The sequence below is a fragment of the Schistocerca serialis genome, chromosome 3 (genome assembly GCF_023864345.2).
Source record: "Schistocerca serialis cubense isolate TAMUIC-IGC-003099 chromosome 3, iqSchSeri2.2, whole genome shotgun sequence".
NCBI classification, from domain to species: domain Eukaryota; kingdom Metazoa; phylum Arthropoda; class Insecta; order Orthoptera; family Acrididae; genus Schistocerca; species Schistocerca serialis.
Window position 1 is genome coordinate 916,301,250 of NC_064640.1, and position 25,165 is coordinate 916,326,414.

Genomic DNA, 25,165 nt, shown 5'->3' on the forward strand with positions numbered 1-25,165 from the left:
TGACTGAGATCCTGATAAACCTCTTATTCGGCGTAAGCAAGACAGGGATTTCATTAAGCCTTTTTTCTGGCTGTAGGCATGACCAGCAAGTGTAGGTTGGCAAAATGCACAATGTCAGTGCATTTGACCACAGTCAGCCTGGCACATAGGACAATTTGTCTCCCTGGCACATTGGACACTTTTGTCTCCAAGGTCAGGCAAGGACTGGGCTTTTACATGCCATCCTGTCAAGGGTGTACCACGAGTACATTGACACGAAAAACCGCTGCCATCACAGTCAACTCCTGCAGGCAACAATGTATTGATGGCTGGGGTCATAATTAACTATTAAGTTTGTGACAATAGATTGACAGGCAACAGCACAACAAAACATTCACAAAGTCAATGATGAACATAAACAGTGAGTAGTCCTTCTATCCAGAGCCATCTCCAGCTAAGGAATACCGAAGACCATGCCCCACACATGTACCTCTGGTCACAGTACATCACTGGACAAACAGATTAGCACAGTTGCATGAACACCACCACCATTAGGCACCTGGACTGATGAGTCATGGTGCATGTTGGTACACACTAATGGCAGCAAACCAGTCTGACAAAGACCACATGAGGCAATACATGCCAACACTGCACCATTAAGACAGGTGGTGGACTTATTCTTGCATGGGGGCTGCTTACATAGGATGAAATGTGTACCCTGAGACATCTGTCATAGTCATTCAACAGTGAAAGAAATGGAAACATACAACACTATCATGTGCAAGCATTTGCTCATCTGCAACTCCCTACTTGCAACCTTTAACTCTATCAAGATAATGATGTAACCCACTGTTCCTAAACTGTGCCAGATTGGTTTCAGGAACACTCAACAGATATGAGTGTTTTTGTGTAGACACTCACACCATCTGACCTCAGTCATATTTTGCACAGCTTGGATACCATAAAGAAACATGTATTTGCCTTGGACCCACCTCCAAATGATCTCTGTGGGTGGTGGGTAGCAGGTGAGCAGTCACTGATAATAATGGTCCCCTATAGCTCTTAGTGCCTCATTAATTACATAAAATGACTCACAGCACCCATCATTAGGGTGTGGAACAGTACTACACACTGCTGGGCACATATTCATAATTCATTCATTAGTGTACTGAATTTATACACACTCGATGTTATAGTAGATACTATAGTTCATTAAAGTATACCACTCCCCCCTACTATCACTTAGTAGATATGAAACTACACATGAATGAAAATCTAGTGCAACATAATTGCAGCGCTAATGTTGAATCAGCGGTGGTGGTGGTGGTGGTGGTGGTGGTGGTGGTGGTGGTGGTGGTGGTGGTGGTGACAATGATGATATTGTAGCTTAAGAACAAATAACAGAATTATTATTGCCAGTGGAAAAAGTCCCTACACTGGAAAAAAAGAAAAAAAACTTAAATTTTGCAACACGCTTAACTGATTGTCTGTTGTGTAAAATGGTACACATCTCTAAGTAATTGAAACACTTCTTGATAAATGACAAGAAAAAGCCATCCATTTCAAATATGATTTAGTGAAAGTAGTATGACATGGGCTTGCACATTGTAGAGTCATGTTCAGTATTACTTGAAGGCAACTTCATTTTATTTGATTGGCCAAGATCAGATACAACTGAACTACATAACTGGCTTTAATTTTCAACTTGGTGTCTCAGTGCTAACTATTTAATATCCCAATGGTATAACACTATTCCTAATAACACCAATGATGCTGCATGGATGGCAGCGGTAAATTCTCCTACCACCCAAGTTGTTTTCTTTTTTCCCTTAATTATAACACTTACCATTAGTCAATAGCATTTTATGTAAAATCTCTAATGTAAGGGACAGACAAATGAAAATGAGACAAATGGAAAAGAGTAAGAAAAATGTTTATTATTTCAAAAGTAATCACTATAAATGTTAATATATTTATCCCACTGTGAGGCAAGACAGTCAATGTCTTCATGTAAAAAAGCTTGGGACCATGACTGCACCCAGGTGTGCACCTCTTCATCCACAGCAAACTGATGCTCATGAATGTCTTCTTTTCAGGGCACCAAAAACATGAAAACCACATGGGGAGAGACTGGGATTGTATGGAGGATTTGTATGGCCTTCCCAGCCCACATGTTGCCAAGATTATTTTAACTATGCTGCAGAAGTTTCGCTCAGAAGCCCATACCATCCTGTATACAGTCCTGATCTCTCCACATGTGATTTCCATATTTTTGGAGACCTCAAGAAAGACATTTGTGATCATTGACTTGCTTCGGACAAAGAGGTGCACACTTGGGTACAGTCATGGTTCCATAAGCAATTGCAAATATTTTTACTTGAAGGCCCTGACCACTTTGTCTGACAGAGGGATAACTTAACAGTTATGGTGATTACTTTTGAAATAATAAGTAGTTTACTTCCTTTTTATGTTTGTGTACCTCAGTCAGTGAAAACAGAGCCTTTAAGTAAACTGTGTATTACTTCCAAATTTATCTCCACAACTTTTAATACATTCATCCAACTGCAAAACAAAACGAGACTCTATGGAGGATGTGTTAGAGCTTCCCAGCAAAATTTCTGTAGCATAGTTGAAAAAATCTTGGCAACATGTGGGTGGGCCCTTCTATATACTCCTTCAATGTTTCAGCTTTCTCTTCTTTACTTAGTTCTGGTTTTCCATCTGAGCTCTTCATATTCATACAGCTACTTTTCTTTTCTCCGAACATCTCTTTAATTTTCCTATAAGCAGACTATATCTTTCACTCAGTTATGTATACTTCTATATACTTACATTTGTTGGAAGGACCATATGTTACCACGGTTGTTTCAACAATGGTGCAGAAGTTTCACTGGAAAGCTCTTGCACATCCTCCATACAGTACCAATCCCTCCCCATGTGATTTGTGTTTTTGGAGCCCTGAAGAAAGACATCCGTAGCTGCTGATTTGCTTCATACGAAGAGGAGCATGACTGGATACAATCATTGTTCCGAAGGCAAATGCAAACCTCTTCCATGAAGGCACTGACCATCTTGTCTCATAGTGGGATAAATGTATTAACAGTTATGGTTATTATTTCTGAAATAATGAAGTTTACTTGTTTTTTTTCCATCTGTCTCATTTTCATTTTACTGCCCCCTTATAATATAATTAAATTCAATATTCAAACTCATGAAATTAATTCAGAGGGACAGCAACTGGTGACAATAGCACAAAATGAATACAAAATAATTAATTATTTAAAATGATTTTTAAAAAAATTAGATAGGAGAAGTTTTAATATCATCTTTTACCATACCTCATACCTCACTCGCTGATATAGGCATTGCTTGTTATCTAAAACTGTCAGTGATTGTCCAGGTTTCCTGTCTCCATTGAAGATAAAGCTAATGTCACCTCTCTCCCACCGCATGTCATTAAAATCCACAAGAGTTGTATCCAAGCGTATTGAGGAACCACGTTTATGAATACGGCATATATCAGATGGAAGAATTCTAGACACCAATGGCACTGTAAAATCATAAAACAGTCACTTATTATAGGAAAAGATTTACTTCACCAAAAAGATGTCTAAGTTTCAATCTATGAAACATATTAGTGAGGAGATTACATTTACTGGAAAGTGCCATTCATAATACAATCTAAACACTGAATTTTTGAAAAGGTGCATCAAATAAATAAATTGGTTACTGGGACAGAGGGAGAGGATAGGGGAAGGGAGGGGAGGGGAGGGGGATATGATTTTTAGTTATGATTCTTCCTGAAACTTTTTCCTTGTTTTTACTAAATATATCTATGTGTGATTTTTCATTACCAATGATGATGCTACTACTACAAATCCTTTCATTGCTTTTGTCATTAATTTATTATGCATGTTAGTAAGAATATCATTGCAAGTGCTTAAATCAATTTCACAACTTATAAAAAAGAAATACTGGGGCAATGTGTAACTGTAATATGTAAACATTACTACAAAAGACCTGCAAAACCTTGTCATGCTACAGCCTCTATGTATAATTTACCTTTTCCTGTAGCATAGTAAGGAAAAAAAATGTGACCCACCTGTAATATTTTCCTATAATGGCCATATGACTCACAGTGTGAGAGTAGCAATAGCTTTTGTATTCGTTGTCTCAAGCTGACAGTATTTTCTACTGCTCAAAATAAACATGTTACGGTAATCATTTTCTTTACTGAACATGATCGCTTGTCTAAAGGTTTAGTGCTTGCAATAGCTCTTTCTGCCTCATACCTGGGCATGAATACTGCCAGTTTACAGTCTTAAATGATTGAGAGATGACATAGCATAACCATAGTCAACTGTGAACTTCCAATAATGAATCCAAAAACTTTCATTAAGCTACATGTACCTCTACATCACTACTCTGCAATTCACACTTAAGTGCCTGGAAGATAGTTCATCAAATTACATTCAGATTACTTCTCTACTATACACTCCTGAACAGTGTGCAGGAAAAATGAACATTTAAATCTTTCTAGACAAGCTCCGATTTCTCTTATTTTATTATGACAGTCATTTTCCAGTGCGCCAACAATATATTCTTGTATTCAAAGGAGAAAGTTGGTAACTGAAATTTTGTAAAACGATTTTTCTGCAATGTAAAATGCCTTTGTTTTAATGACTGTAGCTTCAATTTATGGCACACTCTCCTCTATTTTGCAATAATACAAAAGGTGTTGCAATTCTATGAACTTCATCGATGTCTATCATCAGTGCTACTTGATAAGGATCCCACACCATGTGGCAATACTGCAGGTGAGGATGGACAAAAGTAGTGTAGGCAGTTTCTCTAGTAAATCTGTTACATCTTCTAAGTATTGTGTCAATAAAATGCAGTCTTTGGTTCGTCTCAAATTAATGTGTTTGTAATTGTAATCCCTAGATATTTAGTTGAATTGACAGCCTTTAGATTTGTGTGATTTATTGTGTAACCTAAATTTAATGTCAAAGACCTATGCTTTTCATTATTTAGAGTCAGCTGCCAGATATCTTGTCTAAATCATTTTGCAATTGGTTTGGATATTCCAGTGGCTCTGTTAGATGATAAATGACAGCATCATCTGCAAACAATCTAAGAGGGCTGCTCACACTGTCTCCTAAACCATTTATAATGATTAAGAGGGATTTAACTTCCTTGGGGGAATATCAGATATCACTTGTGTTTTAATCAATGATCTTCTGATAATTACTATGCACTGTGACCTTTTAGACAGGAAATTATGAATCCGGTACCGCAACTATGATGATACTCCACAGACATGCAGTTTCATTAGAAGTCGTTTGTGAGGAATGGTGTCAAAAACCATCTAGAAATAGGGAATCAATTTGAGATCCCCTGTTGATGGCACTGATTACTTATTGGTGGGAATAAAGGGCTAATTCCATTTCACTACAATGATGTTTTCTCAACCAGTGCTGTGTATGAATAGATCATTTTCTTTGTGGTAATTCATAATGTTCAAACACAGTATATGTTCCAAAATCCTACTGCACACTGACATCAATGATAGGGGTCTGTAAATCAGTGGATTATTCCTATTTCCTTTCTCGAGTACTGATTTGATCAGCGCAACTTTCTAGTCTTTAGGTAAAAAACTTTCATCAAAAGAGTGGTTGCATACAATCATTAAGCATGGAGCTACTACATCAGCATACTCTGATAGGAGCCAAATAGGTACACAGTGTGGACTAGATTTCACTTTACGGAGGGATTTAAGCTGCTTTCCTACATCAAGGAAATTGACTTCTAAGTTTCTCATGTTTGTGGCTGTTCTTCACTTGAATTCTGGAATATTTACTTCATCTTCTTTGGTGAAGGAATTTTGGACAACTGCATTTAGTAATTCTGCATTAGTAGCACTGTCATTGGTAACATTACAACTGCTGTTGCACAGTGAAGGTAGTGACTGTGTCCTGCCACTGGTGTGCTTTACATATGACCAGAATCGCCTTGGACTTTCTGCCAGATTTTGGGACAGAGTTTCATTGTGGAAGCTATTAAAGGCATCTTACACTGAAGTCCACAACAAGTTCTGAGCTTTAGAAGAACATCGCAAATCCTGTACATTTTGCATTATTTTAAATCTGGCATATTTTATTTTATTTTTATTTTTTTTTTTTTTTTTTTTTTTTTTTTTTTTATTTTCAATAGTGTTCTGATCTGTTTTGTGTACCGTGGGGGTAAGTTCTGACTCTTATTGATTTATTCGGTACAAATCTCTCAACTGCCATCAATACTATTTCCTTGAATTTGAGGCACATCTGGTCTATGCTCACATAGTTAGGAAGGAGATGGGACTGTCTCTTAGGAAGACACCAATTGTTATTTTCTTTTTAAACAGATATATTTTGCGTTTATCTGTGGTTGAATGTTACATTATTCAGTCTCACTTCAACACCCTTGTGGTCACTTAATCCTGTATCCATCATGATGCTCCCTATTTGATCAGCATTATTTGTTGCTATTAAGTCAAACATCTATACTTTGTGTGGGCTCCTGAAATAACTGCTCAAACTTAATTTCACAGAAAGCATTTAGCACTATTTCAAATGATGTTTTATGCCTACCACCAACTTTAATCATGTATTTTTGCCAATACGTCGAGGGGAGACTGAAGTCACCACCATGCTTGCATGAGCAGAGTACATATTTGAAGTGAGACTCAAGTTTTTGTTGAGCCTTTCAGCAACTGTACCATCTATGTTGGAGAGTCAGTAAAAGGAACCAGGTATTGATTTATTCCAGTTATCAAGTATAACCTCCACCGAAACTAACTCACAGGAAATATCTACTTCAATTTCCCTACAAGATTAACTACTTCTGGTAGCAACAAATATACCACCATCATCCATATATAATCTATATTTTCTGAACACCATTAGGTCCTTTGTAAAAATTTCAGCTGAACTTATCTCTGGCTTTAGCCAGCTTTCAGTACCTGCAATGATTTGAGCTTTAGTGCTTTCTATTAGTACTTTGAGCTCTGGTTCTTTCCCTCATGGCTACAACAATTTACAACTATAAGAACAATTGTTCCTAGGTATAGCCTCATCCTGTTTTTGATCTGCACTCATTAAGAATGAAGCCTTTTTTATAATTTCCCGAAGCCCTCTAACTCAAACATGCAACACAATAATAAAACTAAAGTTAATGGAGTACCATACAACTAGTGTTGTCTTGGCAACAACACACCAAAGACATTTCCCTAAGTTTGAAAAAATTCACATAAACTGTAGAAAATTGGGAAAACCAAAGCAACTGACACAAAAACTGGTTATGTTGTTATTGCAGTGGTGCTAAGAAAACTGCTACACATAAGCAGGAGCATTTCACTCCATTTGAAAGGACGGCCATGGTTCTTGCTGAGCAACTAAGATAAAACAGTAACAATAGATAATACAATGAAATGATGCTGAGGTGTAATTTACCAGATACAACATTTAACCATGAGTTCTGATGCAGATGACTCATTGAAAGAAGGGCTAGTGCTACAACAAATGCTAATTATCGATATTTGAAATTACATACATGAATGAACAGAACCTTGACATTGTTATGACCTTACGGACATCTATGTTACTCGTATTAATTACCATGTACAGAGGAGCTTATTGAAGATTATAAATATGCAAAGTAACCAGCCATAAGTCAGACATTAGCTATTTGTCTAAAGAATGAGTGGCTGCTGTGAGCATCTCAACATTAACACTGAGCCGCAGAACAATACAGGACCATTACCTTTATGGATAAGTCCCAATTTATTTCCACACTGGTAGAGTAAACATTTTTCTTGAACAAGAGACCACAATTCATTATCATCTACCAAATATCCACGACACAAGTGACACACTTTCGTGACATAGTCTTTAACCAAGGGCATTTGCTATATGTTATACCTTTTATGCAATTTTCCAGAAGTTTTTATATTTTGTCTAAGTAGAAATGAAATGTGAGGAAACACCAAAACTGGCATGTGAGCCACTCCACACCAAGTGATCTAATTTCGGAAAAAGTTCACACGACCACTACGGATTTTGCTGAAAGCTCATGTCGCTTTTGGAGATAAAGTCATTTGTTTGACCCCCATATTGCAGCTATCAACAGTGTACCTCTAAGTTTTCGGTAACTTTGAGACACAATATCTCCAGCAACAATTTCTTGAAAGAAACAAAACTTGGTCATAATGTACAAGTTTTCGCGTCGCCTTAAGCAAAATAATACAAAAAGATTTCCTTAGTGATTTCCATATGGATAACTTGAAGCAAAGTTGGCAGAATAAATAGATGCTCACAAAAAGTGAAGTGTAGCTTTTTATATCTCCAGAAGTAATTGCGGGATACACCTGAACCTCCACATGTAATAACTTACCAATAGAAGATCTTAGAATATAAAATTTCATTCTCTTACTGCTGTCCAATAGTTTACAAATTGAGGGCATATTTGACAATTTTTCTAAAATGCCAAAAATAGCTATTTTTGGAGTTTTCTGCACACTCTTTTAAATCATTTTCATTAGAAAGATCATGTTCTAAACCACATAAACTTTATTTGGTTTTGCACTGTGAGGATATAAGTCCCTAAAAAAGAACAAGAAGGTGGAGGTGCACTGAAGATGGGCCCATATTCTGCTCGCTGGTACACAAATTAAATCTGACCTCTTTTATGATGTTTCACAATTGTTTAGTTCTCTCTGTGGAAGATAATATCAAAAGTCCTGATGACTAGGAAATGAGCTCGAGTCAGAAAAACTGCAAGTAAGCAGTCTTTTTAAATTTTTTAGACATCTCTACAGCATTCAGTTATACAAAATTCTTTTTATAAAAACCGAAATGAAGTAAGGAATCCAATATACAGAATAGTTCTCTCTTTTTTGTGGCTCTAATATATTTGAGGTAATCACACTTGAAAATTGTATTTTTGGGTTCTGTCTCATGAAAATTTCTTCCCAAGTGTCTGCCTGTGTAGCTGAGTGGCAACATGTTTGCGTATCATGCACGGGGCACGGGTTCGATTTCCGGCCGGACTGGAGATTTTCTCTGCTTGTGGACTGCGTGTTGTGTTGTCCTCATCATCTACGACACACAAGTTGTGCAATGTGGCATCACCAGAAATAAGACTTGCAACCTGGCGGCTGAACTTCCCCGAAAGGGACCTCCTGGCCAATAATGCCACACAATCATTCTTTTTTTTTTCCTTCCCAAGCAATCCCATTGGTGACATTGTCTGGCTGGCAGTATAGTTTGCCTCACGACCTATTACAGCAAAGTAATGAAACCTGTAAAAAATTCAAGAAGCTTGAAGTAAACATAACCTTGGGATCCTAAAAGAAACTTTTTTTAGCTTTGGCCTTTGACAATTCTAAAAATGTAGCATCAGCTTAGGATCCTATGTAAAGAACCCCTTATCAGGTTTCAGAACCTGTGGTAAAGAAACTTACCCATGGCTGCTGTTGCACAGCTAGTAGGTACGGCCCTTATGGCGATGGGAATGATGGGTTTCTCACTTTAAAAGGAACCAGTAGTGGTTAAGCCACCATGGACCGTTGTTGTTGTTGTTGTTGTTGTGGTCTTCAGTCCAGAGACTGGTTTGATGCAGTTCTCCATGCTACTCTATCCTGTGCAAGCTCCTTCATCTCCCAGCACCTACTGCAACCTACATCCCTTCTTCTAGTCAAGTTGTGTCACAAATTTCTCTTCTCTCCAGTTCTATTCAATACCTCCTCATTAGTTATGTGATCTACCCATCTAATCTTCAGCATTCTTCTGTAGCACCACATTTCGAAAGCTTCTGTTCTCTTCTTGTCTAAACTATGGACCATACCAACACATTTACACAATTTATCATGTGTACACTAATGTTCCACTTAATCACAAACAATGCTAACACAGAGTATGCCAGACCTTCAGCCAGAATTAAACTAGCACACTGATAGCATTACACAATAAAAGGACACAGTAATCATTCTCTATAACATGAATCCACTCAAAAAATGTCCGGAAGACTACTATGAACTTCACGAAAACTTACACAATACGACAGTGGTGTAAAAGCTGCAGGCTGTTTATATGATATCTACTGCAGCTATTAAGCAACAGTTTTACTACCAAGAGCTCCTGTGTCTTGGTAATGCACTATTAGACTGTGAAGTTTACGACCAGTTTGATTGTGTAGTTCTAGCAGAAAAACAGACTGAAATGTGTCATGATGGGTTGTGATGAAAGACATCCCTTTTTTGAAGTTTTTCGACTTATTCACACTTTATCTCACTTTCTAGAGAGTACTAAACAACTGTAGAACATAGTAAAAGATGTCAGATTTAGTTTGAATACCAGTGGAAATGGATCCATTTTCAATGCGTCTCCACCTTGTCATCATTTTTTAGGCCTTATGTACTCACACTGCAAAACCAAATATAGTTTTCTAGGTGCTTTAAAACATGGTCTTTCAAATGAAAATTGTTTAAAAGAGTTTGCAGAAGACTTTTTTGTGAAAGTGGGTCAAAAATAATCATTTTTTGTATTTTTTTTTAAAGGTCATCAACTTTGTCCTCAATTTGTACTCTACTGGAAAGCAATAGGAGGATGAAACTTTATATTCTAAGACCTTGTATTGGTAAGTTATTACATGTAAGGTTTCACATGTATCCTGTAATTATTTTTGGAGATATAAAAAGCTGAAGTTAACTTTTTTTAATGTTTTTTGGGCTGACTTTGCAAATCGCTCAGGAATTCTTTTTTTATTATTTTGCTTAAGAGAACGCAAAAATTTGTGCAAGATGACCTAGTTTTGTTTCTTTCAAGACAATATTACTGGAGATATTATGTTTCGAAGTTACTGAAAACTCACAGGTGCACTGTTGATAACTGCACTATGAGATCAAACAAATTACTATATCTCCAGAAGTATTGAATTAATGATCGTGAAACTTTACCAATGTTCATTGGGAACATGTGCAATTGTTCGTACAAAATCTCAGCAAAATCCATTATGGTCATATGGGAACCCCTAGACCACTTACAAGGAGAGGTCCCCAGTGGGGCAATAAACTTTTTGCAACCACCTATATGGTTGTGTATGTTATGAACTCAGGTATCCCACCCTGAAGCCATTCACCCTGGTGGGCCCTTGTTTATGTATAAATGATGAAAAACAATTTTGCCTGTTATGCTAGAGCATCAAATTAACACCAGGTTACTGCCTACCATTGTACCATAATGGGTAGCCTAACAGTCTGAAAAACTGAAGGTGGCAGGTTTGAATCCTGTTATGGGTTCTTAACCTACACCACCACATAGGTGGTTGCAAAGAGTCAGTTGCACCACTGGGGACTTCTCATTGTTAGCATGAAATGACCCATGTAACTTTTAACTACTCTGCTTACATTATAATTCTGATTAAAATACTGCTTGCCAGAAGGAGGAAAGTTTAGAACAGAATATCTCATCAATACTAGTGTCATTTGAGATGGAGCACTAACTTGGACAAGTACCTAAAAAAGAAATCAGCCACAGCCTTGTAGAAATAAATACATCATTCCAGAATTTAGCTGAAATGATTTGTACAAACTGTGGGAAGTAAGGAAGGAAGATTAGTGTTTAACATACACTTGACAATGAGATCATTAGAGATGCAGCACGAGCTCAGATTGTGTTTATCAGATGGGAAAGGAAATAAGTCATGTCCTAGGAAGGAACAATCCTTGTATTTGCCTGAAGTAATTCTGAGAAATCATAGAAAACCTGTATCTTGATGGCAGGATGGAGATTTGAACCATTGTCCTCCTGAACATTAAACATGGGAAACCCACATCAGAATGGCTAGAAGGGGTATGAACTCCAATCACTGATGCATGTAACATAGTAAAGTCAATTAGGGCATAATCAAGATTCTAATGCTGAATGTTCTATTGCAGTTGCTTAACTGTCATCAGTCCCCATTAAAACTAGTAATTAAACAACAATGGAGAGTCAAGATAGGAATATCAACAATTACAAAAAGGATAGACTGCTACTCACCATAACCATAAAGATGACAAGTTGAGCTGCATACAAGCATCATGAAAAAACTGATAACCACTACGCTTTCAGTCAACCATGTTATGTTCAGCTGCATGTTATGCCACAGGATGGTCCACTTTGCTTTTCTGGCCACAGTTAGGCATTGACATTCATCCTGGTAGACAGTTGGCTGGTAGTCATACCAATATAGAAAGCTCTGTAATGATTGCAGCAGAGGTGGTGTATGACATGGCTTCTTTTACATGTGGCCCGGCCTCTGATGGAGTAGGATAAGCCTGTGACAGTCCTCGAATAGGAAGTGCTGGGTTGGTCGACTGGGCAGAGCTTGTACCTGGATCTCCCACAGACATATGATATCGCTGACAAGGGGCTGGGACTGGAAGTGCCACAGCGATGGACTAGGATGCTGCTATGGTTGGTTTCACAATGGAACACCAGTTTAGGAAGGATGGGAAGGATCTTGGGTAGGAAGTCCTTCATTTCAGGGCATGATGATAGATAATCAAAGTCCTGACAAGGGATGTGATTCAGTTGTTCCAGTCTAGGGTGGTGTTGGGTGACAAAGGGGGCACTACTTTGTTGCTGGTTCTTCAAAGTGGCAGGAGAATAGGGGGTGTGTGGGTATATGCCACGGGAAATCTGTTTGCTAAGTAGGTCTGATGGATAGTGTGTGTCTGTGAAGGCCTTGATGAGACCTTCAGCACACTGGAACTCTGGAAGTTTGTGCTAATTTCTGGACAGAATATTAAAGACTTCTGGCAGCTCAGAGCTATACCTGGACCCTCTCAAACTTTCTTAGGCAGTTTATTAATGCACTCATTGATGACTTTGCTTGGACTAGTATAGTTCAGAATACTATGTAACATTCCTGCCTTCATGCAGGGAGGGAGGTGAGTGTGAGGGAGGGAGGTGGGAGGGAGGGAGGTGGGAGGGAGGGAGGTGGGAGGGAGGGAGGTGGGAGGGAAGGAGGTGGGAGGGAAGGAGGTGGGAGGGAAGGAGGTGGGAGGGAAGGAGGTGGGAGGGAAGGAGGTGGGAGGGAAGGAGGTGGGAGGGAGGTGGATGAGAGTGGGGGACAGAGCAGGAAAGGAGAGGAGGTGGGAATGGGAACAACAGGTGAGTGCACTGGTAGTGGGTGGCATAATGAGGGTGAGGGGACATGAAATAGGGTTGAGGTGATAGGACAGAAGGGCAGAAACTGTTGGGTGTAGGGTGTGGGGAATGTAGGCTGAGGTCAAGATAATTTTGAGAGCAGATAACGTGTGTAGTAAGAATAACTCCTATCTGCACAGTTCAGAAAAGCTGTTGGTGGAGGGGAGGGGAAGAGCCGGTGGCCTGGGCTGTGAAGTAGCCACTGAAATCAAGCATGTTATGCTCAGGTGCAACTAGTGCCACAGGGTAGTCTCTATGCTCTTGGCCACAGTTTGATGGTGGCCATTCATCCTGGTCGACAGCTGGTTGGTAGCCATACCCATATAAAAAGCTAGGCAATGATTGTAACAGAGCTGGTATATGATGTGGCTGTTTTCACAGGTGGCCCAGCCTCTGATGGGGGTAGGACATGTGGTCTTGCATCTGGGTCTTCCACAGGAAATGATCCCTGACAAAAGATGAGGTATTTGATGACAAAGGGGGCACTTCTTTGTAGCTGGTGGAAGGAGAGGGGGTGTATGGGGATATGGCACAGGAAAGCTGTTTGTGGAGTAGGTCTTGTGAGTAGAGTGTATCTGTGAAGGCCTCGGTGAGACCAGATTACTGGGCAAGGGGTTCTTGTCAATGCAGATATGCTGCTCCCGGGTGGCCAGGCTGTATGGAGGGAATTTTTTGCTGCAGAAGGGATGGCAGCTGTCCAAGTGCAGGTTCTGTTGGTGGTTAATGGGTTTAATGTGGATAGAGGTGTGGATGGAGCCATCAGATCAGAGAGGAGGAGGTCGACATCCCGGTGGGTGGCAAGCTGGTGTTGAGGACTGGATGAAGTATATGGGAAAGAAGACATTGAGTTTGTGAAGAAATGAGAATGGGATGTCTTGGCCCTGAATACATACCATGAAGATATCACTGATGAACCTAAACCAGATTGGGGAGGAGGGGGGGGGGGCTGGGCTGGCAAGATTTCCTCTAGATGGTCCATTAGAAGATTGGCATAGGAGAGTGTCATGTGCTTGTCCATGGCCATGTTGCAAATTTGTTTGTATAGTTTCCTTTCAAAAGAGAAGTAGTTGTGTGTTAAGATAAAGTTAGTAATGTGTACAAGGGATGGGGTAGCAGGTTATTCTGCCCAGATTTAATGAATTTTGGACCTCATTGAGAAACACTCCCAACCAATTGCTGAAATCTAGTCAAAGACACCAAACACTTCCTTCATCAACTTTCCACCACCACCACCTCTTCAGCTCCTAGATCCCTACTCGTCACCATTGATGCCACTTTCCTATACACAAACATCCCTCGTGTTCATAGTCTTGCCAGTTCTGAACATTACCTTTCCCAACATCCATCAGACTACAAACCCATTACCCCATTTCTCATACACATTACTAACTTTATCCTAAGGCACAACTACATTTTCTTTGAAGTGAAGATATACAAACAAATCTGTGGCATGCCCATGGGCACCTGCATGGCACGCTTCTATGCCAACCTGTTTATGGGCCTCCTTGCCTCACATCACCCCAAACCCCTGGTCTGTTGTGCGACTCCAATATGGGTATATAAGAGATTAGCGTAGCATTCATGTGCTTCCAAACTGTTGAGCAGTAAATGTGAAAACCTAAAGTAAGGCAACATTATTACCAAATGTGCCCAAAACAAGACCCAATGAGCTGTTATTCTTTTCTTGGCTGCTGAAGGACAAACACCAGTAGACATCCACTGAAGACTGAAGAACGAGTATGTGGCAACATGTCTGTCGAAAACCACCGCTGTTGAATGGTGATCCAAGTTCTATGTGGGGTGCTGCAGCTTCATGATAATGCACATCCCAACATCACAAATGTTGTAATGCATAAGTTATGCCAACTCAAGAGGGAGACACTCGTGCACCCACCCTATAGTCATGATCTCTCCCTATGTGATTATTACACCTTTGGTCCATTAACCCTTGCGCTGCTGCAGATGTGCTCTCTGCTCTGCATTCTGTGCTCAGGGCAGCTTTTGTTATGGATGCACTGCTGGCCAAATGCTGGTACCTGTCCTGAGAGGCAGCATTCCAGTTGATATGAAATACTTATAATCTGATTTTATGAAAACTTGTGGTCTGATAGCTCCACTTAACAAAGAACTGAATTTATTTTTGTTATCTATTATTTTTACTGCACTGCATCAAATTAAGTAAAACATTACATGAAATTTTAGGGGGTTTGAAGAGGTAGAAACCCATTATGTAAACTTTGCGTATGGTTCATTTTAGCTCATACACTGCAGTGAATCAAATGTAGATAAGATATTGAAATATTGTTTGAAACTAATAGTAGTAAGATATCTCATTTTGTTCTTGAGTTGTTAGTGCTTAAAATTTGGTAACAAGTAGAAAGGCACTTGGTACATACCCCAACTCTGGAAATCCCATTTCAGTTCCATATAAAAATCGCCCATCTGATTCAGCGCTGCTACTAAAGAAGGTCTTCGCTCTTCCATTTGTTCTCGAGCCTGCTGCTTCAACTTCCGCACTAGTGAGGAGACTGAAAATAAAATTAAGAACTAATTGATAAAAATGATGATGACAACAGTTATTATAACAAATATAAGCAACACCAATGTAATACAACACATCAAGAGGCACTGAATAAAGGCAGGTACTGAAGAAGGACACAAAGCACATTTACTGCCCACTATTAATGATTACTATTATCAAGAACTGTTCATCGCTGATTTAGAGTAATGAACGAGTGCATTATCATCATCTTGTACAGTGTATTTGTCTTGGTATTCTTCAAGAAATCATAACTCAGTATTTTTTTCAGTAATGCCTCCTACTCCCTCCTACTGTTCACTCCTACCCAAGAGTTATCACGGAGTCTGTATAAATTACAACGTGTCACACAAATTTTGGAATTTTTGTCTCCATGCAAGCTCGATACTGAAACATGTGCTCCGTTGTTGGCAATTTTTAAGTGAACTACAAAACCAAAATCATCCTCTGATGTAAAGCACACATCGCTCATGTCTTCTATCACTGCATTTTGAATCTCACTCTCGTCATTAACATAACAGCAAAGACAAAGCAGAAAAAGTCAACTTGCTACTCCTTTTATGTCCTGGCCAAAAGGTGATAATTGAAGGGCTAGCATAGATGCTGTTAGCTTGCATGTGCCCCCACCAAGAGGCTACTACAAGTGGTATTCTAAGTGAAGCTGTGCGACTCAACCACATCCATAAAGTTAGTTATGTCATGAATGGCAGGCAGCTCACTGTTTGTAAGAAGCCTTCATCTCGCAGCATTAACAGTCTAACTGTAACAACCCAACTCATGTTTTTGATATTTCCATTGTTTCTATTTAGATGGTTATTTTTTGGCATTCAGCTGTGATTTGTCTCTAAACTTCTTTACTGCTCATGATAGCCCTGGGCAAATGGTACACTAAAACTTGCTCGGTATGGAATCACATGGGGACTAATATAATTTTCCATATTGGTCAAGTTTCTGGATTACACAAAACTCACCAGTCTACACAAAATTTGTCAGGTATCATGCACAAAATTACTGGCATAAATTTGTAATTATGCACGTATTTGCATACCTTCACTCCTACACAGTAGATGTTTATTTATTGTACCCTGAGGTGACAAAAGTCATGGGATACCTCCTACTATTGTGTAGGGTCTTCTTCAGCCTGGCATAGTGCAACAATTCGACGAGCATGGACTCAACAAGTTGTTGGAAGCCCCTGCAGAAATACTGAGCCATGCTGGCTCTATAACTTTATATTATTGTGAAAGTGTTGTCGATGCAGGATTTTGTGCACAAACTGACCTTTTGATAGTGTCTCATAAATGATTTATAGGGTTCATGTGAGGTGGTCTGAATGGCCAAATCATTTGGTCGAATTATCCAGATTGTTTTTCAAACCAATCGCAAACAATTATGGCCAGGTGACATGGCGCATTGTCATCCATAAAAATTCCATCACTGTTTGGTAACAAGTAGCCAAGCATAACCATTTCCAGTCAATTATCAGTCCAGTTTTACCCCAGGACCCAGTTCGTCCATGTAAAAACACCCCACACCATTACGGAACCACCATCAGCTTGCGCAGTGCCTTGTTGATAACTTGGCCAGTTTCACATCTGATACTTTGACTTTTGGGTGGCAGGTTGCATTGTCCAGGAAATGGAGAACTTGGCAATTTCCTTTTTTTTCATTTTAGCACTGAAAGAGGTCCAGCCAACCTTCCATAAGATCACTCACAATCCATGCCTATTTATTGCTTCACCATGTGACTGGAAGCTTACTGATGTCTATGTTTTTACTGCCTTTGCAATCACCAGTGGCTTCTCCATTTCACCTAACATGTTTCCACACAGCAGTACAGGGAGTCTTTCACTGGTTATTTTTCCTCTGGTGCACTTTTCACCTCGAATTGCTACAGATTCTGAAGGCAGTACTCGATAAAACAGTCCTGCTTCAACAACAATGAACACGTCTTTGGGGTCATAATTCGCAATTACGTTGTACGGTATTGTCTTCCATTCTATTGGTACTCTTTTCTGCACTTCCTTAGCTTTACCATGCATTTCATTCCACAAGATGCTGTACCTAACTTTGTGAAACTGTCCAGACATCCTGTGGCTCCTTAAACTTCGCATTGCAAGCTCTTTAGAGACTTTCAGACTCTCATTCTGCAATGTGGGTTCAGACCTATCTCTTTAATTTTTTCATTTTCCGTCTTCTTCGCCTTTCTTTTTATTTGCCTGTTCCCTTTCATCCATTCATTCCATATCTTTGGCTTGTTTCTTGAAGTATCACAAATCTGTGTTTTACTGCATTTCAAACGCAATATTATTTCAAGCACAAAGAGTTTGTCTTTATATTTGCCTCGATTACCCTAATCTTTCTGTTAAGTGTTAGCGACATATACTTTTTATTTGACATATTATCACTTGAAGTGCTACGACTCAATTGAAACTGCTATAAAATATTGCATGTAGCGCATTTCTAGGAATTCTTGGCCATGCCAGGTAAAACCATTCTTTAACGGTACAACATGCATCTCTTTCACTGTGTAGACTGCAGTGGTGTGTTCGTAAGTGCGCAACAATGTTCCAGTGTGCGCCCACGCACATGAATAATAATGGAAAATGAGAAATGCCGACAAACAGAGTGCTCACGAACTAGACGTTTCCTTTGACCTACCGACACTGCGTGTAACTTGGTCGTTGTTGCACAGAGCGGCACGGTTTGATGTCCACACCCGCAGCGACGTGCTGTGTCCACTCTTTTTCTTGGTTTTGTGCCACTTGGCAGCACTATCAGGGATGTACAGTCTTCATGTTAAAAGTAGTGTCCTTGTAGAAACATGAATAACTATTGTATACTGAAATACAATAGTTGCAAAAACAACAATAAAAAGGATGCCAAGTTTAAATGAACGCAAAACCGCCAAGATTAGTGATCTTTTACAGAAGCTTGAACTTTAGCGCGGACTTTAATGTGAGATGCTTATAATAGTTCTCACAACGAAACTTTGTCTCAAAACCTGGCAGAAAATCCAGAGAGATTCTGGTCGTGTGTAAAGTATGCTATAGGCAAGACACGATCAATGCCTTCTCTGCATAAGAGCAACGGAAATGCTATCGATGACAGTGCTGCTAAGGCAGCGTTACTAAACACAGCCTTCCAAAATTCCTCCACAAAAGACGACGAAGTAAATATTCCATAATTTGAATCCAGAACAACTGCCAACATGAGTAACTTAGAAATATATCCTCAGAGCAGTGAAGCAACTTAAATCATTTGATAAAAGCGAGTCTTCTGGCCCACAATGCATACCAACAGATTCCTTTCAGAGTATGTCAAATATGGAGCCATTGCATTAGCAATCATATACAACTGCTCACTCATTGAAAGATCTGTACCCAAAGACCGGAAAGTTGCACAGATCACACCAATACTCAACAAAGGCAATAGGAATAATTCACTAAATTAAAGGCCCATATCATTAGCGTAGATATGCAGCAGGATTTTGGAACATATATTGTGTTCGAACATTATGAATTACCTCGAAGAGAATGGTCTACTGATACACAGGCAAAACGGTTTAGAGAAAATCTGATTTGTGAAACAAAACTAGCTCTAACTCACACGAAGTGTTGAGCGCTATCGACAAAGGATTTCGAATCGATTCCGTATTTCTACGTTTCCAGAAGGCTTTTGACACCACATCTCACAAACGGCTTGTAATCAAATTGTATGCTAATGGAATACGTTTTAGTTGTCTGACTAGATTCGTGATTTCCTGTTAGAGAGGTCACAGTTCGTAGTAATTGACGGAAAGTCACCGAGTAAAACAAGTGATAGTCCCTGTCGTTCCTTACATACTGTACATAAACGATTTAGAAGACACTCTGAGCAGCCGTCTTAGGTTGTTTCCAGATGATGTCGTTTATCATCTAGTAAAGTCATCAATCAAAAGATCAAAACCAACTGTAAAATGATTTAGATATCCATTAGGTGTGAAAATTGGGAACTGACCCTAAATAATGAAAAGTGTGTGGTCATCCACAGGAGTGCTAAAAGGAATCAGTTAAACTTTGGCTATGCAATAATTCAATCAAATCTGAAGGCAGTAAATTCAATTAAATTTAGGTACCTAGGGCTACAATTACGAACAACTTAGTTGGAAAGAACTCACACGAAATGTGGGGAAGGCGAATCAAAGACCATGCCTGAGACGCAACAGATTTAGTAACTAGACTGCCTACACTATGCTTGTCCCCTCCCCCCCCCCCTTTTTTTTTAAATCGAGAAATAGGGGAGAGAGTGTTACTGACGTGACACAGGATTTGAGGTGGAAATCATTAGAACAAAGGCGTTTTTCATTGCAGCGGAATCTTCTCACGAAATTTCAATCATCAACTTCCTGCTCCAAATGTGAAAATATTTTGTTGACTTCAACCTACATTGGGAGAAAGGATCATCATAATAAAATAAGGGAAATCAGAGTTCCCTAGCTCTGTTCAAGAGTGAAATTACAGAAAATTATTGTGAAGGTGGTTTGATGAACCATCCACCAGTTTCCACGTTAGGTACGTTACGCTTTACACAAAAAAATTAACACGTAAAAGTATACTGAACGCGTCGGGACTGAAATACCTGTATGGTTTGGGCAGATTCCCGAATTATACACATTCTGCTTCATTCAAGTTTTACTGTATTTGGTACTGAATGTAGCATAGCTGCTCCAAAATGATGCATTTATCATGAACCCAATAATGTGCCAACAGAATACATGACTTGTGTTTTCAACAAAACTGGCATTGTGTACAACACAAATGTAGCAATGAGGTTACTCACTTGAAGTTATGTGCACACAGTTTTGAAATGGTACAATTCGGAAAAAATTGTAAATAATGAAATGGAACCAGTGTTCACAAAACTATGGCAACATCTACTGTTGCAACAACAGCACATGGAAAAGCGACAGGAGCTGCTGCAGCACCTGAGACAGCACAATGCATTACCAATGTCACCAACTCCTTTTGCAAGTTTTGTTGAGTTTAAAGAGAGATTTAGAGGAAGACTGAAGATCCTGTTTGACAAATGGCGACTTTCTACAAAGTAATTCTTCAGGCTTTCCCGGTGAGGCACTGTCATGTTGATTAATAGGGTTTCTGTGCTACAAAGTACTTCCAAACTATCATCACTCCTCCCAGAACCAATATCATTATATGATATTTTTATTCACAATCTGAACACTTATGCTGACTTTTTAATCCATAACTTGGTGATTATACTATAATCTGATCATTAAGATTAGTCACATCTAACCCTAGTCTTAATGACAGTGTTACAATTGACAAATTTTACGAAGTAGTGTTGATGGCATCTGAATTGCCTGTTCTATGTAACTTTGGAATATGGAAGTATATTGGTAACTCCAAATGGCAAAGACTTTTGCCTGCACATATCAAATTGCATTTTTTAAGGAGATGTACTCATGTTTCTGTGCCTTGTAGGAACTGTGGTAACTTCACCAGTAGCAACAACCATATTCAGCATACACACTTTTAATTTATTTGGTTTTCAGTTCAATGATTATGTGAACATGGTCTTCATTAGTATAGTATCTACTGATTTTGATAAGTTAAGGGAAACCTACAGGCAGCTTTTTGAGCCTATTCTTGGGTGCACCATTTTATGCCCATTTCTACTAGCCAGCAGTTAACACTTATGACACGAGATAAAAAGCCATAGGGATTAATAAGAATCTGCATGGGCTTCGAAGCCACCATAAATACCCAGTCGACCACAGATTTACTGATAAGGAATTTAGCTGGAAGCGAATACTTTCAAAATTTGATAGCACTCTGTTTTTGCTAATGTGCTGTTGCCCGGAAACCACGACCTGGAAGTTGCTGGAATGGTATTTACTATTTTGGCAGGTCTGTATCTGCAATTCCTGTAAGACACAGAGGCATGAGTGCTACCACTTAACAAATTCAGTTTGATACATACAGGCAAAACTGTTCACCACTGGAAGTTACCAGCACTTCCGCCATACTCCAAAGTTAATTAGAACAGTGAAGTTATGGTTAATTTCAGGCATGTAAGAACCCACATTGTGCTTGCTCACCATTAACCTGATGACAATAGTTCACAATTATCTTTACTTGATGAGACACAGTCATATCATAATAAGGTGACATTGCGTCAGTTATATCCACAAGGTGGTTACAATTAAAAGTGCACCTACTCACAAAGGTCCAGTGTAGGCTGTAATTATCACATCACAGAGAAACTCTGTAGATACTCTAATGTGTTAATTTGGAATCGATTTTCACTATGAAAAAAAAAATTGTCCCAATTTTGGCCACCAGGTGCAAATCTGGTGCTGTGAATGCAAGGAACACATATACAGAGAAATGTTTCCATCTGTAATGGATTAGGAACAGGAAAGGTCAAACAAGAGAGAAGCATATAATGTTGGATTTATTATTAGTCGCTGCTTACACAGTTTGTTCAACACAAGCACAGGAGACATCGATGAGATGCTGCAGTCGTAGAACAATGTGATCAACTGTTGCTCATAGCAGTTCTGATGGAATCTGAGCAACATGTCCCCTTATACTGGCCTTCAGATCATGTAGAGACTGAATGTGTCCTGGTAAACAAGTTCTTTTAGATAGCCCTAGAGCCAAAAGTCACATGGATTCAGATCAGGTGATCTCGCAGGCCCTGCATCTGGAAAACTTCTGGAGATGACATGTTTGTGACAGGTTGCATTAAGCAGATCTTTCACTGGGTGAGTGACATGAGCTGCTGCCCCAGCTTTGCAGAAAGAGGTTCTGAAGTCAGGAAAAGAGGCTGTAGGAGAGTTCTTCAAGGAGGGTATAAAGAAGCTCATGCCGTCGCTCATACATGCATTTTATGCGATGGTGACCATGTAGCAACAATATTCTGCAATTCTTTTCAAATAACCTTTTTCTAAAAGAATATAAAAATCAACTACACTTACTTTCGGAACATGTCTTGTGACTACGATCTGTAACGGGTATTTTTGCATTTGAGTGTAATGTCACTGTGACTCTTCAATTAGGGTATTTAATAATATTAAAATGTGTCCAATCACCTCTCTTTGCTTGTGTTAATGTAAGATACATTAAGGAGCTAAACTACATTTACAAGGACTCAGTGTTTTTTCAACACCTGATAACACATTACTTGCCATGAAAATCCAGTTCACTGTCCTAACAATAGCTTCATAACTAAAACACTATCCTTTTACAGATATAAGGATAATACAATACTTTTCTTGGATAACAGAAATGAAACAGAAGATCTGTGCACCAATTTTAATAATTTACAGCTAAACATTTACTTCACAGTTATGCATAGAAAGACTATTAATTTAGTTTTTTACCTCTCTGTCTGTGTCAGAAACAACAAATACGTCTTTCACATACATAGAAAGGAGACAGTTGCAGACACAACAGCTCGTTCCAGCCACGTGTACACTGGCTGCATACAGAAGCATGTTGAACAGAGCATTCAACATGTCTCATGTAGAACTAAAGTAAGAAGTTAAAACCATGAAACAAATATAACACACCAGCCTGATTTCTTGTCCCATTCCATGCCATCAGTCCTCATTTGTAATTTACAGGGTGGTGCACGAAATGTGTTACCACTTTGTTTTTGAATATAAACTTTATTGTCAATACAATATGAAAGGAACATATACTACAACGAAGAGCCATCCATGGAGATTTGTTCTAATTCAGCACATGCTCAATATGTCCACCATTTCCTTCAAACGAACACTGAAGTTAGTGATTACCCTACGGCACGTCTTCCGTAATTTCACTGCAAGCTTGAAGAATAAGTCTTATGAGTTCCATTAAATCACGTGGACATTTCGGGAAAATTTTTTCCTTTAGGTACCCCCAAAGATAAAGGTCACATGGATTGAGGTCTGGACTATCAGGGGGAGGAGAAGGAGGAGGGGGGGGGGGGGGGGCAATTTTGTCCATCATTGCAGCGACCCATCCCTGAATATGGAAGTTAATAGGAATATAAAAAAAAGGGAGGAAGGTTTATCTGTTTACCAAGAGTAATAGAAGGCAGATTTCAGGCTACCTAACAGATCAAAACGAAAATTTCTGTTCCGACACTGATAATGTTGAGTGTTTATGGAAAAAGTTCAAGGCAATCGTAAAATGCGTTCGTGCCGAGTAAAACTGTGAGGGACGGGAAAAACCCACCGTGGTACAACAACAAAGTTAGGAAACTACTGCGAAAGCAAAGAGAGCTTCACTCCAAGTTTAAAGGCAGACAAACAGAAGCTAAACAATGTCAAAGTTAGCGTACGGAGGGCTATGCGTGAAGCATTCAGTGAATTCGAAAGTAAAATTCTATGTACCGACTTGACAGAAAATCCTAGGAAGTTCTGATCTTACGTTAAATCAGTAAGTGGCTCGAAACAGCATATCCAGACACTGCGGGATGATGATGGCATTGAAACAGAGGATGACACGCGTAAAGCTGAAATACTAAACACCTTTTTCCAAAGCTGTTTCACAGAGGAAGACCGCACTGCAGTTCCTTCCCTAAATCCTCGCACAAACGAAAGAATGGCTGACATTGAAATAAGTGTCCAAGGAAGAGAAAAGCAACTGGAATCACTCAACAGAAGAAACTCCACTGGACCTGACGGGATACCAATTCGATTCTACACAGAGTACGCGTAAGAACTTGCCCCCCTTCTAACAGCCGTGTACCGCAAGTCTCTAGAGGAACGGGAGGTTCCAAATGATTGGAAAAGAGCACAGGTAGTCCCAGTCTTCAAGAAGGGTCGTCGAGCAGATGCGCGAAACTATAGACCTATATCTCTGACGTCGATCTGTTGTAGAATTTTAGAACATGTTTTTTGCTCGAGTATCATGTCATTTTTGGAAACCCAGAATCTACTATGTAGGAATCAACATGGATTCCGGAAACAGCGACCGTGTGAGACCCAACTCGCTTTATTTGTTCATGAGACCCAGAAAATATTAGATACAGGCTCCCAGGTAGATGCTATTTTTCTTGACTTCCGGAAGGCGTTCGATACAGTTCCGCACTGTCGCCTGATAAAGAAAGTAAGAGCCTATGGAATATCAGACCAGCTGTGTGGCTGGATTGAAGAGTTTTTAGCAAACAGAACACAGCATGTTGTTATCAATGGAGAGACATTTACAGACGTTAAAGTAACCTCTGGCGTGCCACAGGGGAGTGTTATGGGACCATTGCTTTTCACAATATATATAAATGACCTAGTAGATAGTGTCGGAAGTTCCATGCGGCTTTTCGCGGATGATGCTGTAGTATACAGAGAAGTTGCAGCATTAGAAAATTGTAGCGAAATGCAGGAAGATCTGCAGCGGATAGGCACTTGGTGCAGGGAGTGGCAACT

The 25,165-nt window shown here is 39.4% G+C and overlaps 1 protein-coding gene across 1 annotated transcript in view; it reads right to left on the reverse strand.

Annotated features, from left to right (window-relative positions):
• The window catches only part of LOC126471174 (ankyrin repeat domain-containing protein 13C), a 103,474-nt gene that overhangs the window by 21,782 nt on the left and 56,527 nt on the right, over positions 1-25,165 (reverse strand). The window contains exons 4-5 of the mRNA XM_050099280.1: positions 15,605-15,736; positions 3,318-3,529 (exon numbers count right to left, since the gene is read on the reverse strand). Coding sequence (XP_049955237.1) covers positions 3,318-3,529; positions 15,605-15,736 — 344 coding nt within the window. The remainder of the gene's footprint in view (positions 1-3,317; positions 3,530-15,604; positions 15,737-25,165) is intronic.